The sequence below is a fragment of the Saccostrea echinata genome, unplaced genomic scaffold (genome assembly GCF_033153115.1).
Source record: "Saccostrea echinata isolate AGI-Se365-2 ecotype Australia unplaced genomic scaffold, CSIRO_AGI_Sech_v1 ptg000032l, whole genome shotgun sequence".
NCBI classification, from domain to species: domain Eukaryota; kingdom Metazoa; phylum Mollusca; class Bivalvia; order Ostreida; family Ostreidae; genus Saccostrea; species Saccostrea echinata.
Genome location: NW_026889781.1, coordinates 5,167,417 through 5,193,507, shown reverse-complemented (window position 1 = coordinate 5,193,507; position 26,091 = coordinate 5,167,417). Strand labels below are relative to the sequence as shown.

Sequence of the window (26,091 nt, the reverse complement as noted above, 5' to 3'; positions counted from 1 at the left end):
TAAACAATTACGTAGTAACAGAAATGCATTTTGGAATCGTTTGCTGCTTTTGGTTTTTTGTTTTCTCTTTTCAGCAGTTAGCTGGGAAGAAAACCAATGAGGTTGATAGGGGATTTTCCTGTTTTCCATTCGGCATCCCTTTGGTAGAGTTATGAAAATAGTCAGCTTCACAGTGGTCTTGATGGCGAAATCGTCACCTTCAATTTAACCATGGAACTGTTCATATTATTGAGTTTGTTGGTTGATGTTGAATTTATATATGTGATTGTGAAATATTGATATATGTGAGGTTGACTTTAAATGAGATTTGAGTAAATATAAAGCAAAACTATTTAACATAAAATATAAAGCAAAATTAGGTAATGTAAAGATATTTGTAAATTTTGTGTTGAATTGTGTCCGTAGCACGATTGAGGTCAACCCAGCGTGCTACTCTTCCCGTTAGGGAGGGCACAGCATAATGTTGATGTTGGGGGCATGCCAGTTTGTCGGCTGCCCCGCTGTTGTAAATTTATGACCACTGTGGACAATACCTGCCAACTCTTATTAAATCCTTAAATTCAACAATATATTTGTTTTGATATATATGGGGTCTTTGATAATATAGTCACTTTACATATATTTTACCACCAAGAGAAGGTCTTTAAACAAAGTGTATTTCGGCCTGCTGAATATAGATAGTCGAGCAAACTGCCTCCCTCATTATAAATTCATTACTCAAGCTTTGATTCACTAGTGATGAGGAATCTAGACATTCAGACAGCCAGAATTCTAGAAGGTCTGTAAACCCTGAACCATTTCACATGCATGGTATTTTTAGAGCTTGGGCAGTGATAAAGACAAGCTTACATTCGACAAGGTAACACCAAGGTAACACGAGATATCGACATGGCGTTTTATTTATTCATGTCTAAGTATTCAAACTGTAAACTTGTATGTTTGTATTATCCCCACTCATCTCCTCTAAGAAGATTCAAAGCTCTCAGGAAATTAGAACTAGAATTCAGATCAAAAACTAGCGTTGATGGAAGTACACTGTTCTTACGAAATATCTTCGAGGTATCTGATGAATAAACTATAATCAATATCATACCCTTCAAATGTTCAGTCCTTTATTATGTTACGTTTTCTGCTACATTGTCAGTATGCAGCCTTTTTTTTTTTTTGCTTCAGACCTCTGATTTGATATATCCATTTTTTTCAAAGTCCTATAACATTAATAATCAGAGGAAAAGTTATCTAACGTTTTATATCGAAGTATTTTATACAAAGAGCAGTGACCGTACGTTACTTCTTTTAAGTACACTGGACACGAAAGTATATAGAAAAACTAGAGACAAAACAAGAGGTGCAACGTTACCAGAGAGATGCTCTCTTTTCTTCTTTTCTTTAAAGAGCCAAACTGATATCAGAACAACTGGTCAATCAGGGTGGATGATAACGCAAAAGATGGCCCTGCTCCACAGGCAAAACCAATAAATAAATAAACGAACAAGATCTGTTTGGTAAACACAAATACCTCGAGTGTTGCCATTTAGAATGAAAGACAATGAGTTGAAAGGGTTTTAACAAATTACAAAATAAAAAATAACTATAAAAATTGATAGGCATGTATATGTGGTTGGACAGTTTCCCTTATACATGTATCTAGCAGAAGCATGCCACATGTACCTTATACTACATGTAAGAATGTACCCACCCTGTTGTAAAGAAATATCCATGAGAACTCCTCAATCAATTTCTTGGTGCATAGCTCTCAATCAATCAAATATTTGGGTTTTTTTTTTTTTTTTTTTTTTTTTTTTTTTTTTTTTTTTTTTTTTTTTTTTTTTTACAATTTCTTGGTGCATAGCTCTCAATTAATCAAATATTAGTTTACACACTGATAAAATTCACTTTACATCATGCATTTAAACTGCAAACTGCACTAAAGTGACATACTAACCCCATGTGAGAGTTCCTAATTCTTTTCCTTCCTAATTTTATTTTGAACCTATTCTTATAGGTTTCTTATTATTTTATCGTTCTATTACTTTTCGAATTACGCTATTTAAAGAGAATTTTTAAAAAAAATGTACTTTGCCATAATAATTCGTTCATTATGTAAATCACCCTCCAACAGAATAAACCAGACAGACCGGGCGCTTTTCAGGTCCGCAATTCTTTTCATATCAACTGGCTTTTAACATTCAAATTACTGTAAATCACCTTTTTATTCGCTAGGCCTTCATTTAACGTAATTACGCGAGACGGTCTGCTCGCAATGATTTCATTCTCGCGCATATTTTAATCTGTATAGATTTTATATAGCAATAACCAGATTTCTTGAAAATTTGGTCTCGCTAATAAAATCGCTTATAAAATACCAAATACCTATCCCAAGAATATAAGATGCCTACAGTAAACATGTTAAATGTAAAATTGTAAATATATTGGGTTATATAGTAAAGTTTTAGTGCTATTTTTTTCTTTATTTTCTTTGTCTTCATGACTTTCTTAACCTTTCTCTGTCTTGAGGAAGGGACAGGGCGTCCTGAAAATTTGACAATTTCTATTGTTGTTCGTGTCGCTGGTCAAATTTCCATTTGTTACCTTGCATCTATTTATTTAGTAGGCCCGACAGAAAAGGATATATATATATATATATATATATATATATATATATATATATATATATATATATATATATATATATATATATATATATATATAATCATAACAGTAAAGATTGATTGAATATTGTTTAACGTCCCTCTCGAGAATTTTTCACTCATATGGAGACGCCACCACTTGCCGGTGGAGAGCTGCAAATTTTGTCCTATACTCGGCACTTACGGCCATTGAGCAGTGAGGGATCTTTTTCGTGCCAGCACCTACTGCCACACGGGACCTCGGTTTATACGGTCTCATCCGAAGGACTGGTCTCCACGTCCCACAGTGGGATTCGAACCCGCGACGTAAGGATCAACTCCTTACCTCTCGACTCTAGAGCAGACGCTCTAACCACTGCGCCACGCGGGTGACTAACAGAAAAGAAGAAAATGCACAAATTCCGATTTTCATTCAAACCACTAGCACTTTCTGGATTTTCAAACATCCATGTTCAGCTGTAGATACATTTGAACTCATTTGTATGAAAATCCAGAAAGCGCAAGTGAAAAGAAATTTGGAAATTGCATTTTCTTTTATGATTATTTTTACTGTGTGTGACATCAACTTTTAACTACTTTCGAAAGATATATATATATATATATATATATATATATATATATATATATATATATATATATATATATATATATATATATATATATATATATATATATATATATATATAATAATAATAATAATAATAATAATAATAATAATAATAATATAAAAGTTTTTTTCCGAATTTAGCAAGCAAATCTAACACCCACCCCCCCCCCCATCCCACCCAAATTATTTATCTTTAAGAAAGAAAAGAAACTAACCAAGATACAGAAAATTATTTGTCTATATTTGGCCCCTGGAGTGGAAACCAAGATTTCCAAATATATATGTCGACTTACTCAGATATTCCTTTTGAAGTACAAAGGGTTATCTCTGCAGAGGACTTATCAGAGTTTGCACTTTAAAACTAATTCACCGATGAATTTTGCAGAAATGTCCCAAAATGGTAAGTGAATTGATACTGGATCTTGTTTCACTCAATGTTACTGCCTACATATCAAATTTACTACAATCAGTCCAATGCTGACTGACGATTTCATACTAATTGTCAGGCTATTATTTCCACACTGAATAGTCTAAGATTTTTTTCCGTTTTCCTGATCATAATAAGGAGCACACGGTGGATGTGACCGGTCGACAGGGGATGCTTACATCTTCATGGCACCTGATCCAATCTATGATGTTTTTTGTTTTTGTTTTTGTTTTTTTTTTTTTTTTGAAGTCCGTGTTTGCTCTGCTCCCGATTCGTTTTGTTTCAATGGATTTTTTAGTTTAACTATAAATTATTCGTTATTTCCATTTTTAACTACAATTAAGAAGTAATGGCCCTCTGATCTAGATTCTTCGACTTCCAATCATTGATTTTCATCATTTTAAATTGATGAAAATATTTATATCAAATGTTTTCAATCACTATCAAACATATAGGCCAAAAAAAAAAAGGTCGAAGTAAATGTTTGCGTCTTATGTTGGCTTTGTTTTAACTGAATATTTAAATGTCTTCTTTACTAAATTCTCGTAAAAAAACAGTGGACATTTTTAGATTATATTTACTTTGGAAGTTTTCTCTGTAATAAGAGGATAAGTCCCCCGTAAAGTACTATAATATAGTTCTCGAACGAATTTGAGTTTACAAAGCAAAGAAAAATAGATGCTTGCATTTAACATTTTGTTTCAAATTTTCATAAAGGCTTCCGTAAGAGGACATTTCTTTGAAAGTGTGGACTTATGGGGGATGCTGAGTGACAACAAGTTGACATAAGTTTAACTCCTTAATCATAGAAAACATTGCTAATGTCGACCCAAATCGGTGAAAAATTTATCTGATTTTCCTTTGCTAAAGCTTGCTCTGATGGGAAAATTACAACTAACATTACTGTTTTACTTTTAAATGTGACTTAAATGTAAACATGTAACCGCCTACGCAGCACAGTTAAGGTGCCAAATGGAAATATCGGCGAATTTTTTTAGATAGAAAATACATTCTTTACAAGGATGGGCATTTCTTTTTAGGACTTTACTATTATCGGACAAATGCAATGTGGTTGAAAACTAAATGTTGAGGACGATTAGATTTCTTATTAAGACATGTCACGTGATGTGACAGTCACGTGATTTTAGCAAATATATCTGAAGTATTAAGGTCATCTATAAATTCTAATATTGCAAGGGCATAACCAAGTTAAAAATCTAAGTTTAACATATAATTATTTTCAACACTCTTTGTAGTTTGTGAAAAGTGCTGCGAACCTATATAGATTAATACTATCTTATTGCTAAAATTACATTTGTTAGACCGTGTGTTGAATATTTTGCTGGTCAAGTACATTAAATATAGATATAATTAATTCATTTGCAAGATTTCAACAGGTTCGCAGCACTTTTCAAATATCTTCATACTTCTTGAGTTTATGTGTAAAAGCTTGTCATAATTCATTGAGGGTATGCCCTTGCAATATATCGATTTATTACGACCCTTCTATTACCCTTCAATGAATCTGCATACAAATATTCGACAGTATCGCTTGTCTAGGAAATGTACCTGAAGTATATGAATAAAATCATAAAACAGACATCGCATCCAGGTTAATGGCCTCTTATGTATCTACAATTTATTTTTATTTAATTACAAAATACATTTTTCATTGTATAAATATAACTTGATCCGCCTCTCACTGCATACAAACTGCGTCAAATTTTCCGATATGACGTCACATTGACAAGTGCATTGCGATCAGTGAATTGTTTATATATTGCTGTGTGGGATTTAACCAACGACAATAATGCATGCACTGGTTAGTATTGATGTAGTTTAAAGTTATTCATAAGTTTAAAATAGCAAATCATTTCATTTTGTGGTAATTTGAAGAACTTATATTTTTGTGTGATGTCATAGTAAGCATTTCCCGTATAAATTAGGCCCCGCCTCCTTACTGCAGCCTTAACTGTGCTGCGTACTGATAAACCAAACTATTTAAAGATTTGTAAAAAACAGAGAAAAGGATGATATGATGACCATTCTCAAACTAATTGCTCTTAAGAAATCTTTTCAACTATAATAAGCGATAGATTTTTTGTGAGTTTGTTGTCTTATTTTATCTTTTTTTTATTTCCTTGACAGACCCAACACGTGTACTTGCTTTTTTCAGCGTTTTTCTAGTTTTAATACAAGGTAAAATTTAATTAATATATCCTTTGTATCATCGAAAGCTCATCAACTTCAAGAGTAACTGCAATACAAACATTATCCAAAGCTTGTTATATTGAATTGCAATTGACAGGGGCAGTATACTATCATTAGGCATAAACTTGAGAATGTAAGAGGTTTTGTTTTTATATATTTATATCCCGGGAACTATTTTCAGTGTAATAAACCAGTTTGAAGAATATTGAAAAAAAAATGAAGGGGGAAAAGGGAGAAAATCATCCTTGTGTAAAATGGGAAACATATTTTTAAAAATAACAATTCTCACCCCCCCCCCCCCCCGTGTTTTCTCCATCTTAAGACTGTTATACTTTAACTTTGAAACTTGACAAGCCTGCTTTTTGAAAATGACTTATATGTTTTGTTTAATTGTACAGGATATGACGCAGTGGGAAACTTGTTTTTCCTGTGATTACGTCACTGATACTTCTGCTTGTTACAGACACACAAAAGTTTGTCAGCCACAAGAGGTAAGTACTAACAGATATGGTGATTTACACAGGGGAGAAGGAAAAAAGAGGTGCGGGCGGGGGGGTTATTACAGTGTTAGGACCCAGGTCCTATCCGATTAAATTGGAGATCCATAAAAAGTACATATATGTTCCTGGAATACAATTTTGATCTAAATTACAAATGTAATACTTTAATTTAATCTTAAACTTCGGTTGCTCATTTTGTTTGCTTTGTTTAGATACGATAGAGTAATGAGCTTCAATATTAAATCATGAGCTCATTTTTAGGAAAGATGGCTTTGATATTATAAGATTAATTTTTTCCAAGGTATAAGACCCATAATAGCCTGCGCTTACAAGGATTGACCTTTAAAATGGTAGACATATCTTGTCTGCTTGTCTACTGTCATACTTTGTCTACTTTTGTCAATCTTGACATGAGTTATATCAAGGATTTTTTTTTTTTTTTGGGGGGGGGGGGGGAGTATATTTTGGATAATAAATCATTTAGCATGACTCAAAATCGAAAAGAAAATTTGGAGTCAGTGCATCTTACTGAGCAACAATACAATGAAGTTGACTTTTATTTTTACTTATATTGGAATTTTTAGATTAATCACTTTAACCTTAATCATTTTTTACCAAATGTAATTACGGCAATTGATATAATCTTATTTTATGTAAAATAGTTTGAATAAAATTAAATATTAAAAACAAATCCTGCAAATTAATGCGCGTAAATAATTGCGTGAACTTTTTGCACTAAACATATCATATTTGGGGTATTAAAAATTTTAATAGGCATTGGAATATTTCTTTGTATCAAGCTTTTTATGACTTAAGTGCTGATCGGTTGAAAACGTCCTGAAGTTTAATATAATGAAAGAAAAAGTAAGGGCCAGTGATTTCATTTTTTAGATTTTGGTCAAAATATGCGATTTTCAGTCAAAACACAAATTAAATTTTACATTTACTTATTCAATTTATCTTCATTTCTTTGCAAAGTCTGTAGAGTGAATGTGTAAAATTGTTTTTAAAATATTAGTTGAAATCTATACGCAATATTCCTAGCTTATAAATAAAAGGTTTCCCATTAAATATAAGTAGGACTAATTTTCTAAAATATTAAAATAAACAAATGTGCAAATTTGATAAATTTTCTTCGAAATATCCTACAAGAAATATTCTTCCGAAAATTTTTCTTTATGGTTTTGTGAGCAGTTTTTAAATTGAATATTGTATAATTTGCATTGTAAAATTAAAAAAATCTTACAAATATTGAATTATAATAAATGATTTTGAAGTTAAAGGTTATAACCAAACTTTCCTCAAAAGCTGACGAGTGATATACATGTACCATAAGATAGAAAATTATTTTCAATAAAAAAGCGTTGGCTAAGATTTTCAAGTACAATTCTCACTAAGCGGAGGAGAGATACCCCCCTCTTTTTTTTAAGGGACACCACTCTATCGCAGGTTAACTTCCAGCTTAAACTGGTACCCATTCAGCTGGGTGGACTGAGGCAATATAAATTAATTGCTTTTTCTATGGACACATCATCAAATGCCCATATTTTGATTTAAACCAGGCTATTGGCCAAAACCTATAGCCACTAAGCCACACCTTTCCAGGTTAATGTTCCTTAGACTCTCTTTGACTTTTTAATTTTTTTCTAAATATGATAAAAGTTTTTTAGGCTTTTCCAACCTGGAGAATATTAGATATACCGTATAATGGTTATTTTTCTGTGGTCGGAAATTATGCGATTTGAACCCTTTAAAGAAAGCAAATTATTTTCTGCTTTTTTATTATTTCTGCGGTTGCAATAATCCACAAAAACTCATTTAGAGGACAACCGCATATTAAGGATTTGATAGAACACTGAAACACTTTAGGCATTTTAATATAAGAAGGCATGTTGGCCGAGTTCAGGGTGAATCACGTCAAACATTAGCTCTGCTGCTCTACTGTGTTTAATTAAGTGCTAAAAAACATTTATTTCAAACACCCAGTAAGCAATTTATTATTTCATTTTATTCTTTTTTATACAACTTTGCAGTTATAAGCTGTAAAATTACAGGTTATAATAAGCTATAAACAACCTTGCAGTCATCCCCACATACCACATTTGAGAATTAAAGATGATGCATTTATTTTTATCGTAAGTAATTTGTCAAAAAACTTTGCAAGTGGAATCTTTGCAGATTTGTCTAATTCGCGAAATTCCGCAACAATTAGACAACCGCAGAAAATACCCGTTATACGATATGTTTTATTCTATGTAATATCATATCAATTTTCTCTAAATATTGGATTTAATGTTCAAATGTTTTCTCAGAAATTATTAAAAGGCCCCTTTCTAGTTTATTTTTACTTGACTGTGGAGTGCTGCGTCTGCCTGATCTATACATAGGGCTCACGGCGGGTCTGTCCAGTCAACAGGGGATGTTTACTTCTCCTAGGTACCTGATACCACCTCTGGAGTTTCCGGGGGTTCGTATTTTGTACACATATTTGTTTGATATTTTATATTTATTTATTATTTTTTTTATAGATTTGTTATTCTTCAACAACTCTAGACGAATTCGGAGTATCACGTCACAGCTCTGGGTGTATATCGAAACAGGTACTGTACATCTGTATTTTATGACTAGACGTGCTTATGCACTGGTATGGTCAAAGAACTTAAAAACATTCCCAGCTACATAGATATTATTTTATTATGCTGTTCCCTTCTATCTGATTAAACTCAACATGTATGTATTTTTCTTCAAAAAGGAGTAAAATGTTCAAAAAAAAAAAAACAAAAAAAAACTAGGAAACTCTTATCTAAGATTAATAATAATCAAAAATAATTTAAACCAGTCGTATCCACAATCTAATAATTGATTTTTCTTTTAAGCTATACCATAGAAATTGTAAGCGTTTTAAGACTGAATTACATTAAGATATATACGAGTAGTTAAGAAGCAAATAGAGGATTCATTTCAAAATTCAATTAATCTTTATATCGTTTATCATTCAAACTACAAATGCATTTTGTTTGCCTTTGAGATGATTTTACATCTAATAAACTCTCTCTCTCTCTCGATCGATCGATCGATCGATCGATTCATAAGTGCATGATTTCTGCAATAGATTTGACATATCTCTAACTCCTTCACGACTGATTCACCAATTATTGGAAATCTGATTGGCCGCCGTTCAACATCTACCTGTTTCCGGTGCTGTTCGATTGATACCAAATTAAATTTACCCTGTGACCAAAATTCTTGTCATCAGCCAGGTAAAACGAGTTATAGTATTAATGCCTTTCAATGTCCTTAAACAAACAAAGGGAAAAAACCAAAACAGAAAAAAAAAAACCAAAACCAACAAACAAACAAACAAAAAGAAATACAAACCAAAAACGAAAAAAAAAAACAACAACCAAAAACAAAAATAAAAACCAAACAAGCAAACAAACCCCCAAAAAAGCTGTAAAGCCCATGTAAATGGAATATGTGCATTACTGTTAAATTTACATGTATCTTTATCACTGAGCAATGAAATATGTTCTAGGATGAAATTTTAAATAGACTACTTACTGATATGATTAATGGATCTGTCCAAAGAATGGCCCAAGATCAACTGGCCAAGATTGAAGTCAGAGTAGAAGGAAAGATATTAAAGATTAAAAAAGACTATACTTTAGTACAAGGAAAAATTTATAGATGTTTTCATTGATGGTGAGAAAAGGAAAATTATGAAAATTGTCATATCATATGAAACTAGCATTGAAAAGAAGTGAGAAAAAATATGATAAAACTTATGTTTTATTTTCTTTCTCAAAAGACCCATTGAAAATATTTTACACTGACCAACCTAGTTACATAACGAAGGGGTCTGAAGTTCATCTGACATGCTTAGTGATTGGTGGAACCCATCCTGATATAACTTGGATCGGGGTACGTTTTGAATAACTTTTGCATACTTATATGTTAAGTGTACTTTGCCAAATTGTAAACGGCTTTTATCATGTGTTTCATTTAATAACAATCATATATTTTAATCCTATTTTTTCAGCCTCTGGGGACACTTCCAATACATTCTCACACAACAAATGACGACATAACACTGGTTATTCCTAACTTTGACGATTCCCATTCAGGTCAATATATCTGTTTAGTGTCTGATGGTTCACAGTTTGTTAATCATATTTTCAACTTGATCGTCGACGCTGAACACTCGTGCAAACTTCCCACACAGACACTACCGACACAAGTCACGTCTTTAAATACATTACCAATAGTGACCAAAGGTAAATAAATTAATTTTGCGTGTAGGGGCTTTTAATCCTTAATTTTTTGGCAGTCCTTTATTTGTACAGAATGAATTATAGATATTGTGTGTTTTGTTCCTATGTACTTACATGTAATTTTAGTGTCTATAAATTTTCGCCAAAGTATGTTATAGGAATAAAGTTAGCGTTTTCGTGAATGTTGCAAGAAAACCTCCGAGGTCGAGAAGTGTTGTTTTGAAATATAAAAGCCAAGGTGTTAGCCCAGGTTTTTTAATATTTCAAACAACATTTTCAGTCCGAGGAGATTATAGTACATCATTGACGACAACAAGAACTTTATTTCTATTCTATTAATAGCTCTTAAATGCTGCTGATCGTTTCTTCTATAGAGAAATTAATAAGGTCAAAATTTCCAACTAACACCAGAGGTCAGCTTTTTTACTTCGATTGCGTTGGAATGCAGAGATTTCAGCTTTCTTTGGATAAAAAATATCCTTTAATTATTTTTAAGTTTGTGTAACATATTGATTATTTTATGATTTATGATTGTAAATAGGCAAAATTAATTATTAATTTTATTGCTTTATCAGTAAAATCATGGAATAAAAATGTTCTGGGGATGTCGGTGGAAGAGCCCTATTTAACATTTATCAATTGCTTTAGCCAATACATACAGTTTAGACTGCAGAATACGATATGGTCAAAATAAGTATCACATTCTAAAATCAAATATTCATTTCACCTTTACAAGTGTAATACATATGGGTATCTTATCTGATAATCTTTTGATGACGATTTTGATTTTATTGGAGAATAATGTCCGCGGCAATAACTGTAATAGAATTTACAATAAAACTTAATAAAGAACTCGCTTACGAATTTACCCTGCAAGTTCTTTTGCATTGTGAATCTCAAAATGTACAGAAATAAACTATCTTTTCTATTAATATAAGATTTTAACAAAGCATGAATGTGCAAGTGTTCGAGAATTAAAAGTTAAAATCATGATAGTTTATATATATATATATTATATATATATATATATATATATATATATATATATATATATATATATATATATATATATATATATATATATATATATATATATATATACGTGATAACTGATATGTTTTCATAAAAACATTTACTTTTGTTTAAGCGCCAGGGCCTCCTCATATCGTATCAGTAAATGTTGTTCCAAATATCATTCGTTACGGTGACAATGTTGTAGCAACTTGTAACGTGATCAGCTACCCACCGTACGACATTTTCAGCTGGAGTATGATGGTACCGGTAATGTATTTCAAATTTAATTTTATTTCTCTTAAATATACAAAACATAATATTGCTGATACATTGCTACCCATCTGTTCATTTAAATAGAATTTTTAATTATCTATGACATTTTTCTTAACAGGTTGGTGATGAAAATTCATAAGAATACATTGCAAAGGCTTATTTTCTTGTCCACCTTTGCAAAGAGTCAATCGTTTCAAGCAACTTTAAATTTTCTTGAAATTAATGTTAAAAATAATCTGCCCCTTTAAAACTCAAAATCTAGTGATTTAATTTAGTAATGATCTTTTTTATCAAGGCAAGCGGGGTCCCGCCAAACACCAAATCAGTTCCTGGTAATAATTCTGCAGTTCTCCACATCAACAATTTCCAGAAGATTAATGAAGCTCAATATAGGTGTTTTGTGAAAAATTCATTTGGATACGACGTTAGTTTGGTTAACATTACTACACCACACAGATCCCAATAATAACAATTGGACAAAACTGGTAGTTGATATGTGCATATCAATGACTGTATTTTAATTCGTTTATATTTGATAAGTACCTATATAAATTATTGACAAACCTATAACAAAACCTTTTAGCCCTTGAGTCCCAACTGAACTATTTCCTTTGCTCCAAATACAATGCTGGTTATAACTCATAATAACGTGTTATATATATGGAGATGTACATTTTCTCCTAATTGGGTGTGAGCAGTCACGGTAGCCTAGTGGTAGGGCGTCGATTCGTAATCGGAAGGCCCGGAATCAATTCTTGTTCGCCGTGCCACGTCAAAACTAAGACGGAAACATAGATAGTTACTCTTCCTTCGCCAAGGGCCCGGCATAAGAAGTGAGCGTCACGGGTCTTCCGGATGAGACCCTAAAAACCGTGTCACGGTAGGCGTTCGCACGATAAAGAACCATCACTGCTGAATGGCCCTGAGTTCCTAGTACAGGTCTAAATAAATAGTATCGTCGACTTATATCAAGCTTCATTCATTCAATCGGATTATAGAAAAGGGAATTTGATAATTAACCAACTTTAATCTTCAACCATGTAAATTTTTTCACCTGTCCAATATACCTGCATTGCAGTCATCAATATTATGCTCTTATCTACGCAATTTGGATTTAACGGGTTGGTAATTAACAATTTGTTTGTGAACATACGTCATCAAGCAATATTTAGAGGATTAACTGGTTTCAAATATCCCGAAAGTTGCACAAGTTTTGTGTTAAACGTCGATAGATTTTCAAAATTACAGGAAAAAAAGGAGCATTGAGACTTTACCCCTTGAAGGAAATGACACTGATAGTACTTGGATTTCAGCGAGTAGATTTTGATATTGTAGCCATATAGTTCCAATGAAAGGCAATGTCGTTTAACACTCATATAACGTGACCACTTCTTGTGGCTCGTAATCATCGAATGTGAAATTAATTATAACAAGTTATAAATAAAATAGCAATAAAAAGCCCCTCGTTAGCTCGATATAAAAAATACATCATAATTAATACGCAGTACGACATACCTATCAATAAGAAATAGCAAAAATTGTTTTAGAGGTTGTATTTTACTTGAAATATTGAAGCTTTACTTCAATTAATTTCCAACTATTTTTATTTATGACGAAAGAATTTTTGAACTATCAATTGAAAGCAATTACGACACAGCCTCTAGGTTTACTTCCGGTACACTCTCACACGGAAAATGGAGGAAAAAAATATGGTCAAAGTGACGAACCAGACGACACACAATACGTATATGTGGCCTCCGATGGACAACAGTGGTTGTATTTACTGTTGAAGTCAACGCATCTGTACTTCTTATGACTACGATGACCCATTAAACAAGACATACACATGTTACGCATCCATCTACCACGCACAGGCAACTAACAACACATAGAAAAACACCATTGACGCATTTTACCAAGGCTTCGAAGTACCGGCTGACGCATGGCACAACATATCTTATAAATCCGAAATCTTATTCAACAACAATATACGCTGTACTTTACAGATAGCACTGTATATCCATTTGAAAAAGTAAAGAGTGTCGTCATAAGTAAATCTACGACTTCTGTTACGTCAAAACATTTTCTGATGTGTTGTCCAGTCACAATTATAACAAAGGGGCATAATCTATAAGTTAAATATCTTTATAAAATTATTTTCCAGTCATAAACATAATTGTTTAAAAATTTCCCATCGTTCTCTCAATACAATTGACTTTTTGTAGGTACAAAATCACACATAACTATTACAGAAATTATTCCAGCGTCCTATTTTTATAGTGACAACATGATTGTAATATGTCACATAACATCTGAACGGCCCTACGCAATATGCATATAATGATCTTTACTATTACTTTTTAAGATAGTTTGCGCTGCTGTGCATAATTCATCAACAGTGAACTTAAATCATAAAGAACATGATAAGAAATTTGGACTGCCTTGTGGTCCTTATTTGTTTGTGTTGCTCTGCAAATATGTATTTTTTTTTAAAATTACTTTGATCTTAAAATTCGTTTCAAGCTCTTTAACTCAGATCATTATTGGTTATAAAATGTACATTTTGATAAATTACTCTTAAAGTTTGTACACAAATGCTACAAATTTCAATTACGGTGTACACCCGTAATATGATTATGTTTAATAACAAGGATTTTTTTATTTTTTTTTAATTCTCTGTGCTTTTATGCGAAATATTATTAAACTAAAATGGATAAAACAAATATTTTTTTTTTCTTTTCATAATAAATATATATTTTTATTTATGATTAGAAAAATATTCTCTACAATTAAAGTGTATTGTTTTTCTGGAAGTTATTGACAGATTTCATTTAAACTTTTTTGATGCTATTCTCGAAATGCTTGTGTTTAATTTCTTCAGGTTTAAACCTCGAACTTGCCTAGGAATGGGTACAAGAGGACCACAAAAAACGCCGTTTTGTCAGTTGACAATTTCCAAGCTGTAAACGAGGCGGTATACTAGTAGTCAATGCGTCAGGCTTTGACTCTCATAATATTATCAGTGATAAACTTGTATACATCACAAATATTCTATGAATTTGCGTTTCTTCCAAAAAAGTCATCATTTAAATAAATTCTAATTAGAAAAGCAAATTTCCGTTTTAAACTTTTATTTCTTAAGTATAAACCGTTCACGGTAGCTCAGTCGGTAGAGCGCTCGCTTCGTGATCGGGAGGTCGTGAGTTCGAATCCCGGCCGCGACTGACCTAAGTCGATAAAAAATGGGTAGCAACTGTTCCTTCGCCATGCGCTCGGCACTTTGAAGTGAAAGTTGCGGGTCCTTCGGATGAGACCTTAAGAACCGAGGCCCCGTGTAACGGTAGGCGTTGGCACGATAAAGATCCCTCACTGCTCAATGGCCCTGAGTGCCGAGTAAAGGTCAAAATTTGAAGCCCTTCACCGGTATATGGTGACGTCTCTATATGACTGAAAAATTCTCGAATGGGACGTAAAACAGCATACAATCAATCAATCTTAAGTATAAAAATCAATGCTCTTAAAATGACACAGAATTTGATTATGTTTGTATGTCAATTGCTTAAATAGGTAAAAAAGTTTCTTTTTTTTAAATCTGGTACAAACAATCCCGTTTCAGTACAATGATTTTCTATGAAGTCAAATGCATGCGATACTATTGTTTGTCGATACGAACAGTAACTTTTTTAAAATTACCGGTCAATGCAATTTTCTCAGTTTTCTTAACGGTACACCCGTGTTTCATTACCAATATGTCATCTAAAATAGTACGTACATTTCAAATTGAAATGCAACAAATATTTGAAATACATTTACTTCCGACTTGGTCCATTTTGAAACTCTTAGCTTCAAATTGCAAAATCTCTACTGAATTACTGGGAAATGTTCGCCCCGTTTTATTTTTGCTCCTTTCCTGCTGGTAGTCATTTGACGAATTGAAAAGGCATTGAGTTCAAAAGAACTTTCTCATCGTAATTATGTGTTGGCAAATTCAAAAGAAAGTTAAACTGTTTGCAAGTATAATAGGACGAAAATAATAGTCCTTTATAGTTTTTGATAGTCCATATTTCACAACTACTAAGGTGTACGTATTATCATTAACAGGTTGTAACTTGTTTGCAGATCACTTGGTGTATCCTTTCATTCTTCTTTACAACTTTTCTCAAGTAATGTTATAGGGATATTGAAATATTATTTTATTTTTAGTTGAGTGCATAAATTTCCTGTTTTTCGATGATCCATCCTAACATTAAAGATGACATGATAATGATTTAAAGTTGCTTCTGTTGAAGTCTGACAATGCGTTTATCCTCCAATTTAGTTCAGAAAGGTTTAATTTTCTACAGAACATTTATTCCAGATATCAAAACAGCAAACATTAAAAGAACGACACCAGCAAATTACATATAATAAAAGAAACTTATCCTAGATATCATTCCCCTGTAATAATTATAATCTAAAATGCATCTTGGAACTAAAAGGATGCCAAGAGAGGGTTTCAAATAGAAACAGTAATATATTTGTATTAAATTAGACATAAATAACAATTTAAATTTAAAGGAATCTTCATTTTAATGAAAATCATTCTCTAGAGTATTGTGCAAGAATTACAAGTCCCCTCTTTGTATTTGTTGTCCGGTTCCGCTTAAAAATATGTACAAGTTCGAGGCTGTACATAACATAAAATAATAAAATCATCAAAGCAAAGCTTGATCTGTAACATACCAACGGACTGAAGTACCAAAAATCACCTCGGTTCTGTGAAATCACTTATTTTCTTGGGATCAATTTTTAGTGGTTTGAGGACAAAATATTTGATCGTGGATATTTGATTCCATTGTGTAGTTGTTATATATTCAGAAAATCAACAATTCGTTGAGGACATGTCTGTAGCACATATCAAAAAATTTTTGGAAAACCAAGCCAGTGGGAACGACTGACTGAGAGAGAGAGGAAAGAAAAACGAATGAAAAGATAGAAAGGATACATATAGTTCAATAATGTTTTAGTAGTAGTACAAACCCAATACCCACCCTGTATTTTTCATACAGTGTATGTGGATTTGGGTTTATATTTGAAAGATACAGGAAATGGAGTAACAATCACAGGAAACTAAAACTATACACGTTCTATAAATATTTCCATTAAATATACTTCTTTCATGATTTGGGATCCGATATAATGCATTCAATAAGAAGACAATAAGAAGAAAACAGTCATTTATCAAAATAATAAAACCACAACCTTGTGCAAGCATGGACTTGTCAAAAATATATCTCCAATCTTTGTCAAAACAGTCTACAAGAGCGTGCAAATACATGTTTATATATATATATATATATATATATATATATATATATATATATATATATATATATATATATATATATATATATATATATATATATATATATATATATAAAAGAATCAATAAAAGAAACCTTTTCAACTATTTTTAATTCAAACCAACACAATTCTCAAATATTTCTTGTTAGTCTTTACTTAGTGGGGGGAATGTAGTGTAACATTGCGGACATCCTGTCCTAATGCGTTGTGAACAAAGCATTGATATCCCCCAACATTCGGAGGTTGAAAGTTTTGGATGTCAACAATTACATAATTTGTACCGTAATTTAGGTGAATATTCGATGGAATATTTGCAGGATCTGTCTGAAAAAAAGAGTTAATTTGAAAATTAATTCTTAATTACTTGATTGATATGTTTTCCATCGTGTACTTTATTCTCACTACTTCAACAAAAAAATTAATTTAGATTAAAAATGATTAAACTATGTAGATAAAGGACAAAATAGGCTAAGACCCCTTTTTGGCCCCTGGTTTGAGGTGTCTTTTAGAATTATGCAACAGTTTATCAATAAAAACCTGTTGTGACCCCTGCCACAAAATAAGTATTGGCTCTACGTTATGGGATACACAGAGGTCACAAAAAGGTAGGAAAATATGCCATTTTCCGAATTTTCTCATTTTTATGCAAATTTTTATCGATTTTACAACACATTTTGTTTCAGAAACATTGAGCACAAACTTGCCTATCTGCCAAATTTTATATATTTCATAAACTAGCATCATATGCATCTTATGTATAAGAATCTCAGATAGGCAAGCTTGTGCTATATGTTTCCCGAAGTAAAAAGTATCTCAAATTTGACGAAATTCCACCAGAATTGAGGAAATTCGGGAAAATGTCCTTCTTCTGCACCCTCTTGTGGTCTTCTTGTAAGCTTTAAATCAAAATAATTAATGATGGTTTTAAAACAAGCATCATTTTAAGTTCCTAACTACAAACTATTACAATTTTAACTGTGTTCTGATTTTTACATCAAATAAGGGGCCCGATTCGGTCGTTACCATACCTTGTCCTTTCAATATTTTCAAAAAAAAGTAAATTCAATGCTTATTCTATTATTCTCATGCGATTTCTGCTAGGCAAAATGTTACTTCTAATTTATATAACATTACCGATAGAATTTATGTTTTAATCTACTTTTTCTTTTGGTATATTCGAATAACTCTTTTCATTAAATGTGTAAGTTGTTTTGAACAGATCTTCAACAAAAAATTACAACATATTAATAACGCAGATCTGTTTGAATTTTCTCTACGGCTGTTCATTTATCAATGTCTTGAGGAATTCGGCGTTACATGTAACTATACCTATTAAAGAATTCTATTTATTATTGAACATTTTCTTTATCAAGTTGAAACTGCAGATAATTTTTTTTGTAAATGAACCTTGTCCTTTATACAAGTTTTATTTTCACATCACGAACACGTAATATCATCAAGCATTTCCTAGTTTGTGCATTGTCTTTTGTTTTTGTTTGTTTGTCTGTCTGTCTGTTTTTTTTTTTTTTTTTTTTTTTTTTTTTTTTTAAATGATATCCTGAAGTGAATCTTACTCTCATATGCACGGTATCATTTTTTAGGCAATCTCTGTATCTATACATGTAGATGTATTTTCAACCATAAACCTTCATCAAAGATAATAATAACTACTGTACCATCATATTCCATCCAAGAACGTCTTGTTTTGGATTGCTTTCTATCGTACAGATCAGTTGCACGTTGTCTCCATACCGATAATGTCTGGGCTTTATAAGAGTGGAGATAATTTTCGGTGGACCTGAAGCTATGGTAAAGTAACCACATTAGTATATTAACGTCACATATTAATTTAAACATATACAATAACAATGTGCAGCAGAGGTAGAAAAGAACGAAGTATATGAATTGTTATCATTTCTAAAATACAAGCGATTCATTTTTCAGAAATTCTCAGACTATTTCAAAACATTTTCCCAAATCCTAAAGCTCAGGTTTTCACAAAATATCAAGATCATATGCCCTACGTTATAAACAAATCACAAATCAGAGAAAGGAGGTGCACTGCCAGAATATAGCACTGGTACCAAATATTTAGAGGATTGTAAATCTTAAATCTACTCCAACTCTTCTTGAAAATCAAAACTATTAGAGATTCCCTCTTTGATAAAAATTTTTCTTAGATGCTACATGTAAGTATACAAAACATTTGTCTCTTACTTTCATTTAAGTGATTTGTCTTTCTCTGCTTTAAAAATTACGTGTTTCAAAAGAGAAAGTACTATTACAAAATATTAAGAAAAACATAAACAGGAAAGAAAGAATTCATTCTTTCGTGCATTTTTCATTGTTTTTCGTAAGAGTAAGCCTTAATTTACTTCCCATTTCTAAACAAACACTATCTTAGAACTCACTGAAAACAAAGGATGTTCTCAATTTTAACGTTTTGGATCTGTAGATGGTGTGGGTTTGGCGGTGGTGGAGGGGATTTGGGTGTGATAGTGGTGGTGGAGGGGATTTGGGTGTGATAATGGTGATGGAGGGGATTTGGGTGTGATATGGGGTGGAGGGGATTTGGGTGTGATAGTGGTGGTTGATCTGTGTGGTGGTGGTGGAAATTGTGAGTGAGAGTGGTGGTATAATATGGGGTGGAGGGGATTTGGGTGTGATAGTGGTGGTTGATCTGTGTGGTGGTGGTGGAAATTGTGAGTGAGAGTGGTGGTATAAATAAAGTAAGTTACTTGTGGCTTACTCTTACGAAAAACTACAACATTACTCTATCCCAAAATTTAACTAGTTCTAAACAAGCGAGAACATTGAGCTTTATACGAACAAATGATCCTTGCAGTTCTTACGTTTAGGAGTGGTAGTTGGTGTTGTTGGTGTAGTTGGAGTTGTCGTGGTGGTAGTGGTAGTAGGTTTTGGGGTAGTGGTGGTGGTCGTGGTTGTCGTCGTAGTTGTCGTCGTTGTCGTTGTTTTCCTGGTTGTAGTGGTTGTGTGAATGATTGGAGGGTATGTATTTAAGGAACATTCCATGTTACACAAATTGCCTTTACAGCAATTGCTACATATAGTTCCATACGCTGGTGTGCAATTCTGTAGTTTCATTAAAATTAATCATCGGGATAAGCTGTTTATCAATTTAATACTTTGCTAATTATCATAAATCAGAAATTTTTGGCTACTAATTAATACGAGAACTCAGGCGGAGGCTAAACTCGTTTTAATTGCTTAGTTTCCTTAATAAATAGTATTATAGATTTTGTTTGAAATTACTATTAACCAAAATTGTCACGCATTACGAAATTGTTGATAGTGGCTCAAAAATGATTCATTAAACAGTCAAATATTCTTTTTTTTAATTTCATGATTAAATACCCCGAGGAGGTAAACTCTTCTTACAAAATAAATATAAATTAATACATTTAATTAAGCTCGTCTAGCATAAACTTTTGAAATTATATCCTCGAGATGTGATTCCTTAAACAAAACTTCTTCGTGTTTAGGTGTATCATGAACCGTAAGGTACATTTTAGCAACAAATCAAGGAATAAATAAATAAATTTATTAATTAATAAATCTTTTGTATTTTGATCCAATAAATTATTCTACTGATCACCATTAAAGAAATGAATAAGGGATACCTGACTACTCCAATAAGCCTGATTGATACACTACTATTTTTTTTGGTTTTCTTAGGGAATTTTTTTTTAATTATTACGTTTATAAATTCAGATATGACGAATTTTTAATGATAAATTTAAACATTTATAAAGGTACATGTCTGCTAACATTTATGAAGGTATTTAAACATTTATAAAGGTGCGTGAACATTTGTATTTATAAAGGTATGTGAACATTTATAAAGATATGTGAACATTTGTATTTATAAAGCTATGTGAACATTAGTATTTATGAATTAAAGGTATTCCAATATATATTTACCTGTGCCGTCTGGGCACAACCAGTTTCCCAAACATACGTAAAACCGACGGCTGGCTTTGTTTTATGAATGTAACATTGCTGAAGTTGAAAAGAGTATTAAAGAGATCAGATATAAATCCAAGTAATTATTATAAGTACCAAATTCACCAATGAAAAAATATGATGCCTAAATGGATGATTTACCATTCTTAAATGATAAGGGAAATATCACTTTTATTATTAGTGTAAAATTTACAATTCAAAATTTTCTTGTTCTTTATAAATGGCATCGCAATAAAAAAATAATATTATTTATATCATTTCCAAATATTGTATCATAGGTGGTTTAAATTTTGATCTCAGAATATCAGAATTTAATTAATGTCACCTATTATCATTACATATGTATATATTATAGTTTTTGTAAGCCACTGAAATTAATTCCATATGAAGTATGCGTGAAAGAAACAATATAAGATTATCATTAAAAAAGCAGATTCAAACTTCGATATAAAAAGTAGTGTAAGAAAAGCATTGCTGTAATAAGTGAGGGGAAGTAATTAAAGAAATTTTAATGGCTTAAAAAAGCACAAGTTGAAAACTGTAAATCACTTGCCACAAAAAAATCCACATTTAAGGATCACAAATCTGATACCCACCCTGTCCTGGTAACACAAGGTGACTCGATCACAGCTATCTGGAGTCAACTGCTGGCTACATTTAAAACAAAGACGTCCGTTGTAATAATTGAAATCTGCAGGCGAGAAAAACCAAATCAATATATTTGCTTTCTGTGCAAATCTTAAGCAAAAGATATATGAAATAATATATTTTAGGCAAACAAATATGAATAGTACATAATTATGTATTTTAAAAAAAATGTAAATGGATTTTGAAACAATGATCAAGATCTCATGAAATCTAATTCCTGCTAATCAAAGACCTGATTATTAGAATATAAAAATTGACTTTTATTCTTTTACCCTTACCCTGAAAAAAATGTTTAATATATGCATTACTTATTGTATGCAATTGTGTTTGCTTCAAATTGTATGATGTGAAATGGTATGCCTTAAACATGAGTGAATACGATTTGAAAGAGAGGAGACAGAATGGTGTACACGTATGTTTAGAATTTAAACCCCATGTTAAACATCGGGAATTATCAAGGGGAAACCTCTAAAATATCATTGATTTACAAGAAGAAAGTCATACCCTGCACTCCGCATGCGCCGCCATTATTACACACTGTTCTGTTACAACATGATTCACACACAATTATCCGACCATCGTCATCGTCTTCGTCAAGGTCAAATGTTAAGGTTTCAGGGTCAAGGTTTTGAACTCTGACCTTCCTTTTTCCTATAATAGGGACTGGTGGTCCATTTGCACCGGCTTGGCACACCTACCGTTTACTTTTTTTATTAGTTCAGGTAAGCATGGTGAAAAATGGTAATTCTTTCAAAGAATTATAATAATGTATATCATAAACAATGTTGGCTGTTCTTTTTACATTTAGATCGAGATACAGGAAACAAATAAAAAAATAAAAACAAGATGTGCTTGTGAAACACTATGCCCCCGATGATAACACAATTCTGGAGTGGGATGTAGACTACAGGGCAATGGTTAGGGCCAATGTTAAAGTTTTTCAAATGTAGGCCAAAGGTCACAGTTGAGGTCACATGATCAAAAAATTCTGTACCAATGGAAAGGCCTTGTCATAATGAACACTCATGTCAAATATTAAAGTCTTACCCTTGACAGCGCAATAGTTATTGGATAGGTTAAAGTTGACAACAAACAGACAGACAAACAGACAGACAGGACAAAAACAATATATCCCCGGGATCTTTCGATCCGGGGGCATAAAAACATTCCAATTCCAGTCTATTAATAATATTTTGATTTTTTTCATGGAGGTTTATGGTTAAATTTGGCTGGAATTACCACTCAACATAGCATAGAAAGGGATATTTTTTAATCATTTCCTGAAATAATGAATTTGCAATGCTACAAACTAATATATCGTCCTATGTTTCGATATCAAATATCCAGTTAGGACCAGATCATAACGTGAAGAGGAAAATGAAAAACATAATATTCATTAAGACGTATGTGCACCATTTCAGAAAAAGTTTTAAATTTCAATAAAACCATATGGAAAATAATGTGTTTTACAATATTTTTTGAGTTTCTACATATTTGTTTAAGATAGCTTGAATGTTTTTATTTATGTACTGAGGCAAGCTTAAAACTTCTTGTTTGTTAATATGCACGGAAGAAGTGAATAAAATGTAGTCGTGGGTTGTTAAAAAATAGATGAATGTATCATATGTAAGAGTAATGGGTTATACTTACAATATTGCTTTGGCAGCCTAGATCATACCATATTGTATTATGTCTCAAGTATTGCTGCATGTAGCATTGCTATATGCCAGAATGAAAATAGAAATACACATAATAAATAACCTTAATTGAATACCAAAAAAGCATTGAAACTTGTGACAGAACAAAAGCTCTCTATTAAAAATCACAGGTTGTATCGGAAATTTGACTGGATTTAAGAGTTCTACTCTTCAGCTACTTTCCAGACCTTTCAGTGAAAATTGCGTATTTTCATTCTATGTATTTATCAATATACTGTATATTTTTAGTTTAATGAAACAGTAGTAAAGCTACACTTACATATTGATATATATTTATCATTTTTGTCATAAAGCACACAAATAAAAAGAATTCTATACTCATAGTAGAAGATATTGCTGTATACAGATATAAAATGATGAAGTATTGATTTAACAATTACATGTTCTATGTTGTATTATGAGGGATACATGTATAACAGTTGCAAAATTGCAGGGAAAAAATCATAATATGTATTCGATTGTTTCGTTTTTTTTTTTTCTGCATGCAAAGATTTCATGCTTCATACACCATACAATACAACAAAGAGATACATTTTATTTCTTTCAATATTTTATCCCCTTTTTTCATATAGAGTGAGTGAAAGTTAAATTTAATATTGTATTCATCCGTTATTTTTTTTTCAAACGTGAAATTACAAAAGGCTTAAGACCGAGTTCAATTTGTATAGAAATTAATTGTATTTTTTGCTTCCGATAAACAAAAACATGATTTCCTTGAGAAACAAAAGAGAATACAATCCGTTGATGCATATATTTAATAGGAAAGGAAATACAGTATTTAAAACTTTGTTATCGGCATTCGTACTTCATAAAAGGAAATGATACAAAATATAATGTAACTTGTATCATATTCAAATGAATTTTCAAAAGTAAATATTTTTTTCTGAAAGGGTTTTACCTCATGGTCTCCACATTTCGTGACCTGATCGCATTCGTGAGGATTCACTACGTTCTTACAGTTCATACATAATTGCCCAGCCGCTGAAAATAACTCTAATAAATAACTCACTAGAAATTTTGCTATCAATATTCATAATTTTTCAATTAATGAAAAAAATTACACTTAATGTACTTTTTCGAAAACTCCTCACAGAATGATATCAACAATTACATCACTCAAAAGTTTAATTTTTTGTATATTTTATATATTTGTGTGTAGAGGGGAAAAAGTCAGCAATTATAAATTATAGAACTATATAATAAAGAAGAAGGTACGGTTTTAGCTTTATTATGTCCTAAAAATTTGATGCTTTCAAAAAGTTTTTAAACTGGCTTGAATATTAGTTGAGCATATGACTGTGATAAATCAGGAAAGAAAATGGCATGAAAGAGTACCATTCTGGAAATATGACGTCTTAATTTGATGAAGTTCTTTATTTAAAACAGAAAAAGTCTCAAAATTACCCATTTCAAGGGTTATTTTTCTTAAGAAAATTGTTTCTACAGCCGTTACCCACATTAATTTTCGGATATGTTGTGTAAAATTCGTTGAAAAATGGCACATCTCAAAATCTTTGTGGGCGATACCTGTGGACATTACTATCTTAAACAAAATTCCATTGAAAATTGGTGTCTTCTGCAATTTTTTTAAAAAGGTATGGGAAAATGCACTTCGTCAAGTTTATGACGTCACAATTACCATTTAGAAGGTCGTGTGAGGAAAATGATTTGTATAATCTTTCTGCATGGAATTTCATTGATTCAGAAAGCATGCGTTTTAATTCTTTACATCACTTTCATTTTAAAGAAAAAACACAGGGCAATATTTGTATTGAAGCCATACCTTGTTCTTTGAACATGGTTTTGATAATCAAAATAAATAATTATGTAGTTTATGCAAGCGAAACCTTTTTCTAAATGCCTTTGACATTCATTTTAAGTATTAAAAGAAAGGTACACAAAATTATTTTTGCACAAATAATTTAATACAGTAACTGCTGAATTTGTTTTTAATCTGCTCAATATTTCAGATTAATTACAGTTGAACTTTGATATTTCCAACTCTGATATCTCGAATACCATGGGTAAGTTATTTTAAAAGTTAGAACGACTACGTGATATAACTGTATGATCTTTACCATTTAATTTCATTCAGAAAAAGAAACGGAGGAAACAATCAAGGAGAACAAAATATCGATCTGTCTTCGTTATAAAAGAAAGTGAATGTCTTACCAGCTATCTAGAAAAGCTATTAATTTTTGTTTTACCTGCGATCTCTAAAAGCCCCAATAAAAACAGGAGATGCATTGCCTCTTCTGTAATAGAAAACAATAGAAGATACAGTTAACCTCGGGTAAAAGAAAGCCTCTGGGATCTCAAATTCCTTCTAACCGAGATTCTATTTATCTGTGTAAGGAGCATAGTGAAACGTCTTCTGTGTGATTCATACAAGTTTCCTTATAACCGAGATTTCCATATAAGCGATTTCTTAATAACCGAGTTTT

General features: G+C 31.7%; 2 protein-coding genes across 2 annotated transcripts; one reads left to right on the top strand and one right to left on the bottom strand.

Annotated features, from left to right (window-relative positions):
* Positions 1-738: 738 nt before the first annotated feature.
* Positions 739-12,093, top strand: LOC133197871 (uncharacterized). Its single transcript, XM_061334056.1, has 6 exons — positions 739-778; positions 8,925-8,996; positions 10,205-10,317; positions 10,436-10,670; positions 11,815-11,948; positions 12,073-12,093. The coding sequence occupies exons 1-6, from the start codon at positions 739-741 to the stop codon at positions 12,091-12,093; spliced, it is 615 nt and encodes a 204-aa protein (XP_061190040.1).
* Positions 12,094-17,453: 5,360 nt separating this feature from the next.
* On the bottom strand, positions 17,454-25,894 carry LOC133197870 (uncharacterized). The gene is made up of 10 exons (XM_061334055.1): positions 25,855-25,894; positions 24,546-24,628; positions 23,580-23,648; positions 22,434-22,623; positions 21,878-21,972; positions 21,240-21,317; positions 20,153-20,390; positions 19,738-19,779; positions 18,974-19,101; positions 17,454-17,621 (listed from the first exon to the last, which is right to left on the bottom strand). The coding sequence occupies exons 1-10, from the start codon at positions 25,892-25,894 to the stop codon at positions 17,454-17,456; spliced, it is 1,131 nt and encodes a 376-aa protein (XP_061190039.1).
* Between the last annotated feature and the right edge of the window lie 197 nt (positions 25,895-26,091).

Excerpts from the sequence above, each read along its gene's own strand:
- LOC133197871 (XM_061334056.1), top strand. The coding sequence starts at position 739 with ATGAGGAATCTAGACATTCAGACAGCCAGAATTCTAGAAG. Across the intron at positions 8,997-10,204 it reads CTGGGTGTATATCGAAACAG|ACCCATTGAAAATATTTTAC; the intron begins GTACTGTACATC and ends CTTTCTCAAAAG. Across the intron at positions 11,949-12,072 it reads GCTGGAGTATGATGGTACCG|GTTGGTGATGAAAATTCATA; the intron begins GTAATGTATTTC and ends TTTTCTTAACAG.
- LOC133197870 (XM_061334055.1), bottom strand. The coding sequence starts at position 25,894 with ATGCATCTCCTGTTTTTATTGGGGCTTTTAGAGATCGCAG. Across the intron at positions 21,318-21,877 it reads CCTTGTGTTACCAGGACAGG|CAATGTTACATTCATAAAAC; the intron begins GTGGGTATCAGA and ends TTTCAACTTCAG. Across the intron at positions 20,391-21,239 it reads GTTGTGCCCAGACGGCACAG|AATTGCACACCAGCGTATGG; the intron begins GTAAATATATAT and ends ATGAAACTACAG.